General features: G+C 46.4%; 1 protein-coding gene and 1 pseudogene across 6 annotated transcripts in view; one reads left to right on the forward strand and one right to left on the reverse strand.

Annotated features, from left to right (window-relative positions):
* SLC12A6 (solute carrier family 12 member 6) overlaps positions 1–18,084 on the reverse strand; it is a 110,923-nt gene that overhangs the window by 4,286 nt on the left and 88,553 nt on the right. For all 6 annotated transcript variants that reach the window (XM_040352753.1, XM_040352733.1, XM_040352724.1 and 3 more), the window contains 2 exons: positions 5,880–6,064; positions 5,653–5,786 (listed from right to left, as the gene is read on the reverse strand). In XM_040352753.1, coding sequence (XP_040208687.1) covers positions 5,653–5,786; positions 5,880–6,064 — 319 coding nt within the window. The remainder of the gene's footprint in view (positions 1–5,652; positions 5,787–5,879; positions 6,065–18,084) is intronic.
* Positions 1,102–1,236, forward strand: LOC120925195 (annotated as a pseudogene).

The following is an 18,084-nucleotide window of genomic DNA, read 5'->3' on the forward strand; positions in this document are numbered from 1 at the left end:
CGCTGTGCTATCCAAAAATGTAACTTAAAGCGCTATTATGCAAAGAAGCCGCCATATCTCAAGCTCATTTAAAATGGTCTGTTACAAAGTGGGAAATGTGATCAGACAAATTGAAATTTAACAGTCTTTTTGGTAATCATGTTGCATGTTACGCCTGAATTATGGCTTGACAGGCTGGCACCCATTATAAAGTCTTCTAGAAGACTAGAAAAGAAGGCTTTCCTGACTCCAGAGCCACCATGCCCAGGACAACCTGGTCTTCAATGCCAGACAAAATCGATCTGTCCAACGATTGGACTTGTCCTGCAACAAGCATGTTGTGCTGTAGGGGTCTGGAGTGGAATTGGGCACCCTCAAAAGGGGGGTACCATGAGCCCAAGTACGCTCATACAGAATCAAAAATAAGGAGAATCCTGGACTGAAGAGTCTCAGTCTGGAAGCTGAGAGAGCTTGAGCTGTGTCTGGGACTAGATCTAGAACTCTCAAGGTTCTGGATTAGTCAAGGCTGCATTGTCCATCAGAACCTATGCTCACTGTTCCCTCAGCAGAATGTCATCTAGATATCCCACAATAGGAATTCTCTGAACGTGCACCAAAGCTATCACAGAGGCAAGCACCTTGGTGAACACCCAAGGTGAAACAGATAGGTGGAAGTTCAGCAGAGCCACAACAAAGAGCAGGAATCACCACTGTGCTGGACAAATGGGGACATGCAAGCATGCATTCTTGATGTCCACACAGACCTGAAAGTCTCCCTAATTAGGGGGGCTATGACAGACTGCAAGCTGGGGCAGATGCCCTTTTTTGCTGTTGGAACTGTAAAAAGGTAGAAGTAGAAACCTTGGAACCTGTCACAGAGACTGGAGCGATGACGCAGTGCTCCAGAAGACCTGTTGGAGGTGCAATGAGATGTGCTAATCTGTATGGTGACATAAGCAGATGGTAAACTTGTAGCTCCTTTTATACATTGAAGATTTGGGCTCTTTGGCATGTTGTAATAAGTTGAAATTCTCATATATGAGGCATGTCCCAGTAACCAGTTATCCAACCATTCAGAGAATGGTATTTGATGTTAATTCTGTATAGCTAAACAGACCCTTTATCGCTTCTCTGCCTTTTGGCTAAGATCAAGTGTAGTATCTGTTCTTATCAGTTGCCAGTAGGGGGAGCTATGCTAACTGTCCTTAGTACACGGCGAGGTGGAAAAGGATTGCGGTGGCAGATGCAGAACCTGCTGGCATGGAGGTGGAAGCTTTCTCATTTGGACGGAGAAACATGCGGTCAAAGCTGAGGGGCCGGGATCCCTGGCCTTCTGGCCTGGATTTGATGCAGTTCCTAACCTTGCCAGTTTTTCGAGAGGGAACGTTGGCCTCACCCTACTGTTAAGGTGGGGCCGTAGAATCAGCTAGTACCTCTCGAATATAATTAGGTAGGGAGCGAAAGAGGCGACGGGGGTGGCTTGTATGCTCAGGCTTTCTCTCTGAGCTTCCGGAGCCCTCGTTCCTTCCTGGTAGGGAAGGGGGCTGTGACTGTCCGGGCTGTTGGTCAGGGCTCGTTGAAAAGCATATGGTGATGTGCTTCTGGAGTGGCAGTCCAGGGGTGCTGTAATTGCACTAGTGTTTTTACCGGCACTTTTGCTTTTTGGCACCTTGGTCACGTCACCATACCACCTTTTTTACACCTGCCTCTAGGGCCGGGACTTTTGGCTAGGACCAGAGGAATTTTTGATTCCTGGCCGGAGGGCCGGCCATCGTATTGCACGATGGTCACCTTTTCACTCCCCCTTGTCTTTCTTTCTCCCCCACTTTCTTTTTCCCTGTGTTCGTCACTTTTATGTCTTTTTGTTTGGTGTTCACGTTTGTCACTGTGTGTGATTAGTAGGGTGCCGACCCTCGGGCCAGCCCTGAACGTCTTGGGAGTGGGTGGGTGGACATGGCCTTCTGGCTTAGTTTGCCTGCTCTCATGGGGTCTCCCTTCGAGGGAGCCCCACCTAGTACTGGGAGGGTTCTGTTTCGGCAGACCCTTCAAGGAATGGGGTACGTGTCGGCTTCGGCTGCATGGACCATGGGAGTACCTCAGTCCCTGTCAGGAGCCTAACGCCCCGGGGGATCAGGGTTGGGTCCTTCTTTATGGAGGACCAATTGACGTAAGCGCCCGTTTGCACGTTTTTGTCGCACCTCTTTATGTATGCACATTTTTTTTGCACCGGGTGAAGTTTTTGGGTGTGTTTTGCACTCCATAGGCTTTTCAGTAGAAAAAAAAAAAAAACAGACCTTTTATGGGACTTATGCTCCTCTTTTATATTTTCTAGTTGTTCTATTATGACTATGGTTTTGGGCCTGTAGAAGTCAAGAGAGCAGGTCTTGTTTTTGAAATTTAAAGTCTAAGGCCCCGTACACACGTCCGAGGAACTCGACGTGCCAAACACATCGAGTTCCTCGTCGAGTTCAGTGTGGAAGCCGCCGGGCCGACTTTTCCCATTGACTAATGAGAAAATAGAGAACATGTTCTCTTTTCGGCCCGACGAGTTCCTCAAAGGGTTCCTCGCTGAAAAGCGTACACACGACCGGGTTTCTCGGCAGAATCCGGCTACGACCGAGTTTCTCGCTGAATTCTGTCGAGAAACTCGGTCGTGTGTATGGGGCCTGAGATTTGAAGATGGACTGGGTGAAAGACTTGGGTTTGGAGCTTGAGGCCGTGGTGAAAATAAAAATTTTCATGGCCTCCAACAAGGAGTGAGTCTTCCATATTGAGGCCTTGGCTTCTTCTGCTGAGAAAGAGGAGTACCCTTACTGTGAAGAGATGTTGTCCCTCAAAGGTCATGCAGAGCAAACAGTTCATCCATGAGGGCTCTCCAGCCCAACACTTAAAGTGGGATTTTAGTTAAAAATAGAAGTCCCAATAAATTACTTCAAGCTTGCAACGTTTTTCAGGTATAGCTATGTAAAATTTCAAAAAGTGCCTATGCTGTTTATGGGGACAAAGACGCATGTGTTGAGGAACGTAGAATACCCAAAATAATGAGAAGTAGGATGGCTAATATTTGGTTATGGTTTTTTTTCTTGTCTTTTGTACTTGGAGGGGTAAACTATGTATTTCTCACCTCATAATAAGGCTAACAGATTAAAAGCATAATCAGGGTTTTGCTATACATGAGATATATATATATATATATATCACTGTTAGCTTTTACTGTGTTTAGTTCACATCAGTTATGTATGAGATTACAGGGTCTGTGTCTATTGCACATCCCCTATTGTTTTTTTCTGTGTGTCATTTTATTTGTGTTGTATGCCAACTGAAAAAAACTTTTCAATAAAAATTATAAAAAATAAATAAAAATAAATCCAGTAATTCACTCTCACTGCTCTACACATGCTGAGCTGCTCTCTTGGCACTGTACCTAAAGTCACACTAGAGGCTGATCAACTTTAATATTTACGGTTGCTGAATGGGGAAAAAAGCAAAAAGGAATGACACAGACTGTGCTGAGAGAATACAGATTAGGAAGAAAGAACAAACTCTGCTGCCAGGAAGGCACAAACAAGTTAAACCTACAAGGATAGTGTCTTATCTGCCTGATAGTTTGTCCCTTCTTCCTCATCGTAGCTTCTGTCAGCCTTCCTCTCTAGATAAGCCAAGACATACAGTCAAGGCTGCAAATGTATATATTTTAATTACAGAATGTTACCTATCGTTTTTGAAACCAAGGAGAGGGGGAGAGTTTCAAATATGGACTCGGACAGAGGATTGACTGCCATAGTGATCAAATAATCCCTTCTGTCCTGGGTTAAGGTCATAGTCAAGACAGGCCAATATTCATGACCTGTCAAGAAAAACAGAGGTGACTGCAGACCCTTGATTCCTTTATCCACCTTGCTTGTGTGAATGGGGGAATCTATTTGTTTGCATCAGTCTGCTGGCTGAAAAAAATTAAAATCAAAGATTCATCTATAGCCAGCCTCAGAGATAGACTTGCTTAGCAAATACTGAAAAGACTCTGCATTATGCCGCATACACACGACCGTTTTATTAAAAATTTAGAACATGCTCTATTTTTCCTCCTCGTTTTTCACGTCTTAAAAAACAGTCATGTGTAGGCTTTAATGACGGGAAAAAAAATGTGCATGCTCAGAAGCAGGTTATGAGAAGGGAAATTTGCATAATCAGCCCAAAGGGTGTTGCCAATCGAATGGAACTTCCCCTTTGTAGTGCCGTCATACGTGTAGTACGTCACTGCGCTTTGCTCAAGCATTTTTTTTCACGATTGTGTGTATGCAAGGCAGGGTTGACAAGAATCACGTTGAGAAAAACTGTTTTTTTCCATGACATGAAAAATGGTCGTGTGTACGCGGCTTTAGAGTCTCTTCAGCAGAGAGAGTATGCAAGAAAAGGGGAGCGCTTGTGGCCTCTGTGGTCAAAATCGGCCAACACTACTGCTATTTGACTGCATTAAAATCCCCTTTGGATAAAGCAGAGGAGATGGCCATGCCCAACTGGCTAAGAAGATTGCATATACTCTAGCAAAGGGCAATATTCCAGGCCATTATGGTCAGGCACCTCAGGAGGCAAACGATGGGCAGCACCGGTACAGTTATTGGTGTGTGAGCTGAAGCCACCTGGTTAAGAGCAACTAGTTCCCCCTATGTCTAGAATTAGACCACAAAGCGGAGACAATATAGCTCAAAGTACAAGGTAAAGCCGCAGGTACTCACAAACCCAACTGCTTGGAAGCAGGTGTAGGCTCAGGTGGCTAAAGATGACTAGGTCATACTCTAAGAAGGGATCAAGGATCAGTGTTCCATGTGGCTCTTGCAAACCAAAGCAGCATCAGGAAGGTGCTTTCTCAGGGTTGAATGGTGGGAAAAGTGCAGAGTGCAACACTCCATCCAGCAGATAACATTAACCCCTTCTGCAGAGACCTGGATGGAAAACAGTCAAGATAGCTCTCGGTGCTCTGCCAAAAAGACCTACTCAATAAGCAAGATTTCAGAGTCAGGGTCAAGTGCTGAGGCAATACAATGGCTCTAGACCCATAAAGCGCTTCAGAAAAAACTTTAATCAGTATGCGAAGGTCTGGAACGACCCGAGATGCGGACCCCAGTGCCCGAAGGCAACATTCCAGGGTAAGAAAAGAAAGCAGTTTGCCTGCTGTATGTGGTCAGGTAATCTACAATGCTGGTGCTTGAAATGGGTTCCTGTTCCCCTTCACACTTGAGCCATTTAGTACATAAAGCTTACATCATAAGGTCTGCACATTCCAGGTTAGCCCACAAGGCCCAGCCCACTGGGGTCCTCATACAGCATTCTAATGTCAAGCCGAAGAAAGGCTGGTCTAGATATCTGCATATAGAGACCAGCTCAGAAGCAATGAAGTAGGAATTTTAATTGAAGAAGAAAAAAAAAAAAGCTAGCAAAAAAGGTAAGGCTTTTCTCAGCAGAGCTGTGAATAAAATATTCATCCACTTAGGACACTGGCACAAGAAAACTGAGGCATGCTGGGAATAGGAGGAGCGATCTCGGGCTTGCCTACCGTTTTTTTTTTTTTTTACATCCTCTTGTATAACCCAACAATACAAGACTGGCACATATAAACTGTTTTCACAAACACTCAAATTATTGTGTTCACTAATTGTTTGGGTAAAAGGATACAGTTTTCATCACCCTGCGGGTTACGTGGAGGTCCAGGCATATTCAATAGTACCAGTTTAGCATCATGAGATTTATTGACAATGACTTCATTTAGTTTTACTGCTGTGTGCATACGCCGTACATTAGACTGATCCCTAAGGAATAGAAAAGTTATCAGTAAAGACGATAATAAGCTACTGTTGGTTGAAAGAAGGTTATTTTGTAAACATTCGTATGCAGAGACTCACGGGCGCATGCTTAGTAAATCCTGAAAGCTGGGCATTGCATTGCTTTGGGCTATACGCAGGGCTTGATGTTTATCCTTGGTCCATGTCATGTGTACTCTTGATGGAACAGCATCTGTGTCCTCATCTTCATCAGAGCCAACGCTAGTGAGCCGCAGCATGGAGTTTCTGTCCTTCACTAGCTGAGCCTGAGCAGAGAAAACAGCAGGGCAAAATGTAGATTTACCAAACTTCTTTCCAAGCACACAAACTACCTACGCTTTGCCATTCTCAGTAAATCATCTCAGCAACATACATTATAATAAATCCTTCCACTGCAGGAACCATGCCACATACATACCCCAAACCGCCTTCAAGCATTTCAGGTGCTTGGGCAACGATGGCACTATATAAAACATTAAAAACCTGATGGCGCTCCACATCCTTCTTTACTGAAATGTTTGGCTGGAGCTACAATTTAAAGCTAGCCTTTAACATGGTGAGGCCAGTTGGCATGATCTGCTTAATCATTTATTTCTTAGATGGGTGCATACACGTACACAAATACACTAAGGCCCTGTACACACGATCAGTCTAAACCAGGGATATGCAATTAGCGGACCTCCAGCTGTTGCAGAACTACGATTCCCATGAGGCATAGCAAGACACTGACAGCCACAAGCATGACACCCAGAGTCAGAGGCATGATGGGACTTGTAGTTTTGCAACAGCTGGAGGTCCGCTAATTGCTTATCCCTGGTCTAAACCGATGAAAACTGACTGAAGTTCAGTTTCATCTGTTAACCGATGGAGCAGACTGATGGTCTGATGTGCCTACACACCATCAGTTAAAAAAACGATCAAGTCCAACGCGGTGACGTAAAACACAACGACATGCTGAGAAAAATGAAGTTCAATGCTTCCAAGCATGCGTCGACTTGATTCTGAGCATGCGCGGGTTTTGAACCGATGCTTTTGCGTACTAACCGTCGGTTTTGAACGATCGCTTAGGCGTCCATTGGTTCAATTTTAAAGCAAGTTCTAAATTTTTCGACCGAAGGATAACTGACCGATGGGGCCCACACACGGTCGGTTTGGACCGTTGAAACTGAACTTCAGTCCGTTTTCATCGGTTTAGACTCAGGGCCGTCTTTACCATAGGACAAACAGGGGCAGCTGCCCAGGGCCCTGTCACTGTTGGGGGCCCAAAGCAACCCCCCTTTTTTTTTTTTTAGGGGTCCGGAGGTCCCCAGGGGCCTGGAGGCCCCCAGATGGCAACCCCCCTTTTTTTATTTATTTTTAAATTAAAAAAATATATATTTTTTAGTATATTTTTATTTTTTATTAAAAGGGCCTTTTTTTTTTAGGGGTCCCCAGGGGACCGGAGGCCCCCCAGGGCCCCAGATGGCAACCCCCCTTTTTTTATTTATTTTTAAATAAAAAACTATATTTTTTTTATATATTTTTATTTAATTTTTTATTAAAGGGCCAATTTTTTTTTTTTTAGAGGTCTGGAGGTCCCCAGGGGCCCGTAGTTCCCCAGGGCCCCGGATGACAACCCCCCTTTTTTTTTATAAAAAAAAAAAGGGATTTTTAATACAGCTTACCTGTAAAATCCTTTTCTTGGAGTACATCACGGGACACAGAGCGGCATATTCATTACTATATGGGTTATATGGAGTACCTTCAGGTGTTGACACTCGCAATCTCAAACAGGAAATGCCCCTCCCTATATAACCCCCTCCCATAGGAGGAGTACCTCAGTTTTGTAGCAAGCAGTATGCCTCCCAAAATGGTCCCCAAAAAGAGGGGTGGGAGCTCTGTGTCCCGTGATGTACTCCAAGAAAAGGATTTTACAGGTAAGCTGTATTAAAAATCCCTTTTTCTTTATCGTACATCACGGGACACAGAGCGGCATATTCATTACTATATGGGATGTCCCAAAGCAATGCTCACAATGAGGGGAGGGAGAACATCTCCAAGACAAAAGGATTTAATTTAGAGAAATACTCAAATCATAATAAATCCAACTTAGTTGAGAAAAATAATCTTAAATTTTAAATTTAACTCAAAAAAGAGGAGCCCCCGGAATCCGAGGGTCTCAAACTGCAGCCTGCAGCACTGCCTGCCCAAAGGCTGTATCAGACTTCCTTCTTACGTCCAACTGGTAGAATTTTGTAAACGTGTGGACAGAAGACCAGGTTGCCGCCTTGCAAACTTGAGCCATAGAGATCTGGTGGTGTGCTGCCCAGGAGGCGCCCATGGCCCTAGTAGAATGAGCCTTTAATGATACTGGAGGAGGCAACCCTTTCAAGCCGTAGGCCTGAGTGATTAATTGCTTAATCCACCTAGAAATGGTGGATTTTGCAGCTGCCTGCCCCTTCTTGGGCCCATCCGGTAATATGAACAGCACATCTGTTTTCCGGGTCTTCTTTGTAGCTTTAAGATAGGCCTTCATGGCCCTGACGATATCCAAGGTATGCAGCAACCCTTCCTTTCTGGAAGTAGGTTTAGGGAAGAAGGATGGTAATACCAAATCCTGGTTCAAAATGAAAACTGGATACAACCTTCGGTAGGAAGGAAGGATGAGGGCGGAGAATGACCCTGTCCTTATGAAAAATAAGATATGGTTCCTTACAGGATAAGGCCGCCAGTTCCGATACTCTTCTTGCGGAAACTATGGCGACCAAAAATACTAACTTCCTTGTCAGTAAAACCAAAGGAATTTCAGCCAACGGCTCAAACGGTTGTTTCTGTAAACTTGACAGAACAAGGTTTAAATCCCACGGGCAAAGCGGGGATTTAACTGGAGGTTTAATACGTAAGACCCCTTGAAGGAAGGTCTTAACCAGCGAGTGGGTGGCCAGCGGCCGCTGAAACCACACTGACAGAGCAGAAATCTGTCCTTTGATTGTGCTTAATGCCAATCCTTTATCCACTCCTAGCTGGAGAAAACTTAATAGTCTATCGATGGTAAATTTGCGAGAAAGCCATCGCTTGGACTCACACCAGCCTACATAGGCCTTCCAGACCCTGTAATAAATCACCCTAGAGACCGGTTTCCTGGCTCTGATTAGGGTAGAGATTACTTTCTGAGACAGACCTCTACCCCTGAGAATCAGGGATTCAGCTTCCAGGCCGTCAAATTTAGATGCCGTAGGGCAGGGTGGAGGATCGGACCTTGCGATAGCAGGTCTGGCCGTAGAGGAAGAGTCCAAGGGTCTCCCACTACCATCCTTAAGATTAGTGAGTACCATGCCCTTCTGGGCCATGCTGGAGCTACCAGGATGACTGGTATGTGCTCCACCCGGATCCTGCGCAGCAGGCGGGGTAGTAACTGGAGCGGGGGAAACGCATAAAGAAGTTTGAACTGATGCCAAGGACAAACCAACGCATCGGTTCAGCAGGCCATCGGATCCCTTGAGCGGGACATGAACCTGTCTAGCTTCTTGTTGAGTCTCGATGCCATGATATCCACGTCCGGCACTCCCCATCTTTGGCAGAGTGCTTGAAAGATTTGTGGATGCAGAGACCATTCCCCCGGCAATAGAGTCTGGCGGCTTAAGAAGTCCGCCTGAAAGTTGTCCACTCCTGGAATGAATATTGCCGATATGCAGGGCACATGAGCCTCTGCCCATAGGAGAATCAAGCTCACCTCTCTCTGAGCGGCTTGACTCCTGGTTCCCCCTTGGTGATTTATGTATGCCACGGCCGTGGCATTGTCTGATTGAATTCTCACCGGGAACCCCTGCAATTTTGACGTCCAAGCCCTGAGGGCTAGTCGAGCAGCTCTGAGCTCCAAGATGTTGATGGGCAACTGCTTCTCTGGCGTTGCCCAAGTACCTTGGCGAGTGCAACCATCCAAAATTGCTCCCCAGCCCGTCAGGCTGGCGTCTGTGGTCACTATCTTCCAAGCCACTGGGCTGAAAGACTTCCCCTTCAGTAGATTCTGAGGGTCTAACCACCAACACAGACTTTGTCGGACTCTTGATGAGAGCGGCAACAGGATATCCAAGGCCTGTGGCCTTCTGCTCCATGCTGACAGGATGGCTGCCTGCAGGATGCGAGTGTGGCTCTGGGCGTATGGTACCGCCTCGAATGTGGCCACCATCTTGCCTAGTAACCTCATACATAGGCGAATAGTCGGTTCCTTCTTGCTTAGAACCAGTAGGATTAATTCCTTGATGGCTTTGACCTTCCTCAGAGGTAGAAACACTCTTTGTTGTTCTGTGTCTAATCTCATGCCGAGATATTCCAACTGCCTTGTGGGCAGGAAAGCTGACTTTTCTCGATTTAGGACCCAGCCGAACTTCTCGAGGTATTGGACCGTGAGGGCCACTGCTCGCTCCAAGCCGGGAGACGAGTGATCTATGACTAGGAGGTCGTCCAGGTATGCTAGGATCGTGACCCCTTGGATCCTTAGTTTGGCTAGGATTGGAGCTAGGACCTTCGTGAACACCCGGGGGGCCGTAGCCAACCCGAAGGGAAGCGCCATAAATTGGAAGTGACGCGAAGCCACCATGAAGCGTAGATATTTTTGATGTGGCTGATAAATTGGAAGATGAAGGTAGGCATCCTTTATGTCTATGGACGCCATGAAGTCGTCCTTTTGGAGTGTGGTAGCTGCTGACCGCACGGATTCCATCCGAAATGAGCGGATCTTTAGGTATGTATTTACCATCTTTAGGTCCAAAATTGGCCTGACATCTCCATTGGACTTCGGGATGATGAATAGGTTGGAGTAGAAACCTAGCCCCTGTTCCAGGACTGGTACCTCTACTATTACTTCCTGGGAAAGTAGATGATTTAATGCCGACATTAATGCGGCTCCTTTCTCCGGATTGTTTGGAATCCTCGACTCCTGGAAATGAAGAGGAGGAAACCTTAGGAAATCTAATTTGTAGCCCGTGGCCACGGAAGACCGTACCCACTCGTCGGGAATGCTGGCTTCCCAAACCTCTGAAAAGAGTCGCAGCCTTCCCCCCACCTTCGTGGGTGGGGGCGCCCCTTCATAAGGTCGGCTTGGGGGCTGGTTTTGCTGGTTTGCGAACCCACTGCTTTCTGCCTCTAGCAGCCTGTCCTTGTGATTTGCTGTTGAAGCCGAAGTTTGCTTTCGCAGGAGGCCGTTGATACTGTTTGGCATTAGAGGGCCCCTGCCCAGGGGAGTACTGTCGTTTAAACGCAGGCCCCTGAAACTTCCTCTTAGTTGGCAAGAGAGTACTTTTGCCATTTGAAATGGTTTGAATGTATTTATCTAGGTCTTCTCCGAAGAGTCGTCCTCCATGGAAGGGGAACCCTACCAGGAGCTTCTTGCATGGGGGCTCGGCCTCCCAGCTTTTTAACCATAAGAGTCTTCTCATATGGATAAGGGATAACGATAAACGTGACGCTTGCTGGATAGAATCCTTAATTGCGTCTACTGTAAAACATATGGCCCTAGGGACATCCGAAAATTCTTCTGCCTGCTGGGCAGGAATAAGTTTAAGCATCTGCTTAACTTGATCCGATAATGCTTGAGCAACCCCAATCGCAGCCACAGCTGGCTGTACTACTGCCCCTGCAGTAGTGAAGGAGTTCTTAAGTAGTGCTTCCAAGCGTTTATCAACTGGATCCTTGAATACCTGTATGTTTTCTACAGGGCATGTTAATGATTTGTTAATACATGAGATGGCTGCGTCCACTGCAGGAGTAGCCCATTTCTTGGAAAATTTATCTTCCATAGGATATAGGGCAGAGAATCTTTTAGGTGGTAAGAAGATTTTATCTGGCTTGTTCCAATCTTGGAACAAAACTCCCTCTAGTAGAGGGTGGATCGGAAATACTGCATTGCTTTGAGGCGCCCTCAGTGAGCCCAAAGCTGAAACCGTAGATACCTGGAGATCTGGTACTGGCAAGTTGAATGCATTATGGACCAAGTCCGTTAAGGCTTGAATCCACCAGCTCTCCCCTTGGGAGACTGCTCCAGACTCCTCTGTATCCGGATCTTCGATCCCTGAACCTACTTGGTCCTTGTCCAAGAGGTCGTCCAATTCCCCTGAGGAAAGGACCTCCTCTTCTGAGGGTCCGCGCTCGGGCGACGGAGATCTAATCCGTTTACTGCCCCGCATAGCTGTGGCTATCATTTTTCCCATTCTTTTCTCCATCTCTCTTAAAGAGGTGAGTAATACCTCGTCCGTGACCATCTTAGGGTTGGACTGACCCGCGCCAGCTCCAGCCCCAGATCCCGATGGCCCCAAGGCTCCCTGTGGGGAAAGCAGCGGCATAGCTTTGTCCGAGACCTCAGACTCTCTGGGGGAATCCCCACCTCTTGTACCCTCTGACCCGGATGCCATGGTAAAATACCGAGGTACACCTGCTACCTATTGGTATTTGGAACTATAAAAGTTAATTGCCCAAACACCTGTTTGGGGGATAAAAAATGCTTCCTCTCCCCTAGATGACTTTTTTTTTTTTTTTTTTCGTTTTTGTTTCAAATCCAGGAAAGAAAAAGCATTCTGTCCCCCTGAGTAGTATTGCAAAGAAAAACTATGAGATGGAAAAGAAACAGCCTATTTCTAGGCTTGAAAACAGTCTTCTGAAGACTGCAATATCCTTTCTGGCCACTGTGTGTCCTCGGCGCCCCGTGCTGCCGCTCTGGTCTTTCCTCCCCAGTTCCAATATATAGAATGAGCTGTTTGGAACGAAAAAGGAAGGGCCGCCCCTTCCTTAAACCACTGACCCGCCCTTCCCCCCTCAGCTAAACGGCGCGAATTGCGCCTATAACACGTGAACGCGCGCGCGCGCGCCCTCCGATGGGGGGGGGGGGGGGTTGGGGGGAAGGGAGCCTCTCTGCTCCAGCCTGGAACCACGAGGAGGTCAGCGTTTTGCCTGCTCGCAGGCTCTGAGGAGGAAGACTGATGGAGCATCGCCTGGAGGCTTGCAGGTAAGCACAGCTCTCTGACACACACATACACTTTATATCACACAGGCCCCACTCAATGCTTTTCCAACACTACAAGGGAGGTCACTTCTTATGGGGAATAATACACATAGAGCCATCCTATCATTAAGATATGTGACTAGTTTGCCAGATGCAGCGCATAACTTTAGGCATGTCCCCTGTGACCCCCCAGAAAAAACCTGCTAAGAACCAAGTTCCGCAAGTTTTCCCCTCACTTACCTGCTCCATGCCGCAGGACTTTGCCAAGCAAGAGGCCCAATCTTCCCCCATCTCCGTGGGGATGTCTAGACCTTCAGGCCCTGGGTTCCTATGAAGGATCCACTGTCCTGGGCCCATATAGCACTCTGGCAACAGAAACATTAGGCACCCAAAGGTTTCTAAGTTCTGGGCCCAGGGTCCAGCTCTCTAAAAAGAAAAGCATTATGGGCTATACCCCAAGGGTTTGGGGTCCGGTTACTGACCACTTTAGCGCTGAGGCCTTTGGACAGAACCGGTAGCTCACCTAATCCCAAGGATGCGGAGGCAAGCTAAACCATGACCAACACCTAAGACACTGGCGTAAAAAACTGAGGTACTCCTCCTATGGGAGGGGGTTATATAGGGAGGGGCATTTCCTGTTTGAGATTGCCAGTGTCAACACCTGAAGGTACTCCATATAACCCATATAGTAATGAATATGCCGCTCTGTGTCCCGTGATGTACGATAAAGAAAATATTTTTTTATATATTTCTTTATTTTTTATATATACGAAGGCATGGCAGCCCATTCAAATCAATGGGCTGCTGTACCTGCACAAATGAGGGCCGCCAAAACACATACATGTGAACCAGCCAGGCCCAAAATAAGCTGGAGGGGGGCCCATAAAAAATGTTTGCCCAGGGCCCAAACCATATTAAAGACGGCCCTGTTTAGACTGATCGTGTGTACAAGGCCTTAGGGGTTGGTTTACTAAAAGCAAAAAGACTGAACTCTGCAAGTGCAGTTACTCCAGGGCTTAGTTAAAGCGGTAGTTCACCCCCCCCGACACATTTTACCATCGAGACAGGCATTGTAGCGCGAGCTACAGTATGCCTGTCCCGATTTTTTTAACCCCGGACTCACCTTGTAATCGGAGATCGTATTTTTCGGCTCCCGCGGGGAATGGGCGTGCCTATGGAGAGGGAGGATGATTGACGGCCGGCCCTGGCACGTCACTCTCCCCGAAGACAGCCGGAGTAGGTCTCGGCTCTTCACGGCGCCTGCGCACAGGCTATGCGCACACGTCGTGAAGACCAAGCCTATTTCGGCTATTTCCGGAGAAGCGTGACGCGCCAGAGCCGGCCGTCAATCATCCTCCGTCTCCATAGGCACGCCCATTCCCCGGTATCTTCAATCTACGAGAACAAGGTGAGTACGGGGGTAAAAAATTCGGGACAGGCATACTGTAGCTCGCGCTACAATGCCTGATTTTATGGTAAAATAAAAAAAATGTTTTTTTTTTTCGTCGATAGGGTGAACCCCCGCTTTAAAGAGGTAAAGCTTCACTTTGCAAAAAGTACCCAATCCAGTACAAGAAAAATAAAAAATGTAAATAATTTTTGCTTGCACATGATTGGATGATGGAAGTTAGCTGTGCTTTTGCTCGTTTACTACGCTCTGGAGCAACTACTCTTTCAAAGTGCACAGTCTATTTGCCTTTAGTAAATCAACCCCTAAGTGTATGTGTTAGGGGAGTGTGCATACATGACTACAGGTTGACAGTTTTATGTTGGGGGAAAAAGTTAAATGAAAAAAACATTAAGACCCCATTCACACTGAAGCGTTTTTACAGCGGTTTAGCGTTAAAAATAGCGCTATTAAAACGCTCATAAAACGCTCTCCATGCATCCCAATGGACCCTTTTACACTGAGTCCTGCAAGCAGCGTCTTTGGAGCAGCTTTTGGGCGCTGAAAAAAAAAAACGCTCCAAAAACATCCCTCTCCATTGAAATACATTGAAAGCGCTGTAAAAATGCCTTACCCTTTCACACTGAGGCACTGCAAAAACGCCCTAAAACTTTAGGGTCGTAGCGGTGTTTTACCAGCGTTTTTCGGGCGCTGGCAGTGTGAAAGGGCTCTGAAAGCACTCGGGCTTTCACATTGGGATTGCAGATGAGGATTCTTTCAGGCGCTTTACAGGCTTTTTTTTTTTAAACGCCAAAGTGCCTGAAAAACGCTTGAATAACGCCCGAAAAAAATGCCCCAGTGTGAAAGGGGCCTAAAAGCGATTTGTAATATTTATTCTAAGGAATTAGGGCTAGCTGTAGGGAATGCCTCCTTTGGACCCAAACGTTATCTTGGTTTTATCTTCAATGCACGTACCCTCCTGGAACTTTACCACATATGCTTTGCTTATTTCACAAGTGTACATGCTTGTGCTATTTCAGTTATTAAAGCAGAGTTCCACCCAAAAATGGAACCCTCCCCCCCCTCTAGTGTCACATTTGGCACCTTTCAGGGGGGTGCAGATACCTGTCTAAGACAGGCATTTGCACCCACTTCTGGGCATAGACTTCCGTGGGAGTCACGCCACTGTCTTCTGGGAAACACACTGTTCCCGGGAGAGAGCGGGGACCAGTTAAGATGCGCCGTGCTTCATTTCCCGATTCCCTCACCGAGGATGGCGGTGGCAGCATCCGAGGGACGACCAATTGCTCGGCCTCTGCTGCTGACATCGCGGGCGAGCTGGACAGGTAAGTGCCCATTTTTTAAAAGTCAGCAGCTGCACTATTAGTAGCTGCTGGCTTTTAATAAAAAATTTCGGGTGCACCTCCGCTTTAACCACTTGAGCCCCGGGCCATTGTCAAATGACGGCTTCACGGTGGCTCTGAAAATCCAACAGGACATCATATGACGTCCTGGATTCCTCCGGCCACTGGGGGGCGCGCAGGCGGCGGCGCGCACGGCCGGCGCGTCCCCGAGATGCCGATGCGCGTGCCTGGCGGTCGCGATGTCCGCCAAGTACCCGCGATCGGTAATGACAGAGCAGGGACGTGGAGCTCTGTGTGTAAACACAGAGCTCCACGTCCTGTCAGGGGAGAGAGGAGACCGATCTGTCTCCCTTGTACATAGGAACACAGATCGGTCACCTCCCCCAGTCACCCCCCTCCCCCCACAGTTAGAACACAATACAGGTACACATTTAACCCCTTCAATGCCAGTCACATTTATACAGTAATTAGTGCATATTTATAGCACTGATCGCTGTATAAATGTGAATGGCGCCAAAAATGTGTCAAAAGTGTCCGATGTGTCCGCCATAATGTCGCAGTCCCAATAAAAAAAAATGGCAGATCGCCGCCATTACTAGTAAAAAAAAAAAAATATATAATAATAATAATAATAATAATAATTCTGTCCCATATTTTGTAAGCGTTTATTGCGATTTTTTTTCTTTTTACCAAAAATATGTAGAAGAATACGTATCGACCTAAACTGAGATTTTTTTTTTTTTTTTTTTTTTTAATTGGGCTATTTATTATAGCAACAAGTAAAAAATATTGAATTTTTTTTTCAAAATTGTTGCTTTTTTTGTTTATAGCGCAAAAAATAAAAACCGCAGAGGTGATCAAATACCACCAAAAGAAAGCTCTATTTGTGGGGAAAAAAAGGGCGTCAATTTTGTTTGGGAGCCACGTCGCATGACCGCGCAACTGTCAGTTAAAGCGACGCAGTGCCGGAAGCTGAAATTTTACCTGGGCAGGAGGGGGGTATATGTGCCCAGTAAGCAAGTGGTTAAGGAATGAATACACATGTACAGAAAAGGAACCTGTAAACATGACCATGATGTTACTAACAGCTGTAGCGAATAGAACATATAGATGGGGCTGGGAGCTGAACAGAATTAACTGTTGATTTTATTTTTTCCTTAAAATTATCTTCTCAGTGTCTTACTGCCAGGAGGCAGATAGAGGTGGTCTATACTGTGTTTGAACACTTTTTGCCAACCCTGAGTTAAAAAGGTACAAAATGAATAGTTGAAGCCTCATTTCAAAAAAAGATACAAAATGTCCCACCATTGAGTGTTAATGTATAAAAGGCTTCTAAAACAAAAATAAAACTTTTGGGCTTATTACTCACTGTAATATAATTTAGCCTAATGGTATCTTAATTTTGTTTTGTCAGACTGACTATTGGCACCCAGATACTAAAAATGTATTATGCAATTTTGGAAATTATATTTCATCCCAATTCATTTCCCTAAGTCACAGTGGTGGAGGTATCATATTAAAAGAGTTTGGCCAAAGACAGATAAGGCAAAATGGAACCCTAAGGCCGGGTTCAAATTGCAGCCAGTTCCTGTGGATTTGAACCGTTAATGGGCAGGCTGAATGTACCAGGTTGATCGATCAACTTGGGTCAGGGTTCAACAAATCCAAGTGCCAGGTCGCAAATGCGACTAGAATTAGAGGCCTGGGGCACGGCACAGCTGGGATAACCTGTCTCCGTGCGAAACCCCCCCCCCCCCCGCGCCTTTGCGGCCTACGCTTATTTCTGGAATCTGGCGCCCTCTTGTGGTGGCCGTTGGTATTACAAGACAACCAGCAATGCTAATAGAGCTTCCCTGCCTATTTTCATTGTCCAACAACCTCCTTCTCTTAGAGCCCCCAAACATTATATATACCGTGTTTCCCCGAAAGCAAGCCCTACCCCAAAAATAAGACCTATCTGGATTATCAGGGTGGGCTGCAATATAAGCCCTACCCCGAAAATAAGCCCTATGAAATCTTATTGAAAACCCTGTAATGCTTTTGTAAATAGCCAGTGTCTCCGTTTGCAGCTGAGTTTAATGTTTTTACATGTTTACAATCACTGCTGACCCGCCGGAGGTCCTCTTCTCTCCTCCCGCATGATGTCTGTGCCCCTTCCTCTTCTGCGCATGGAGCGGGCTGACGTCAGCCGATATCTCGGCTGTTCTTTCCTCCACTCCTCCCACCTACCTCTGTCTTCAGTACACAGACATCACAGACGTCAGCTCTTCTTTTCCCCTCCTCTCCTCCCACTGATGTCTGCGCCCTCTCCCTCTTTACCGTAGTGCTTGGAGCACGCGGACGAAACATTCTCTTTCCTCATCTCCGAGAAATGTTAAGGTACTTTTATACAGTATAAAACAGGACTGACTGAACTGTAATAGAACTTATTACTTTACTATCAATTCAGAATGATTTAAAAAACAGACTCCTGACCTGACAATGTTGTGGTGGGGGAGGGGGGGGGCTGGGGATGCAGGGGGTGAGGGGAAGACGGAGGACACAGAATTTTCAGATTTT

Source organism: Rana temporaria, chromosome 1, assembly GCF_905171775.1.
Source record: "Rana temporaria chromosome 1, aRanTem1.1, whole genome shotgun sequence".
Taxonomy (NCBI): Eukaryota; Metazoa; Chordata; class Amphibia; order Anura; family Ranidae; genus Rana; species Rana temporaria.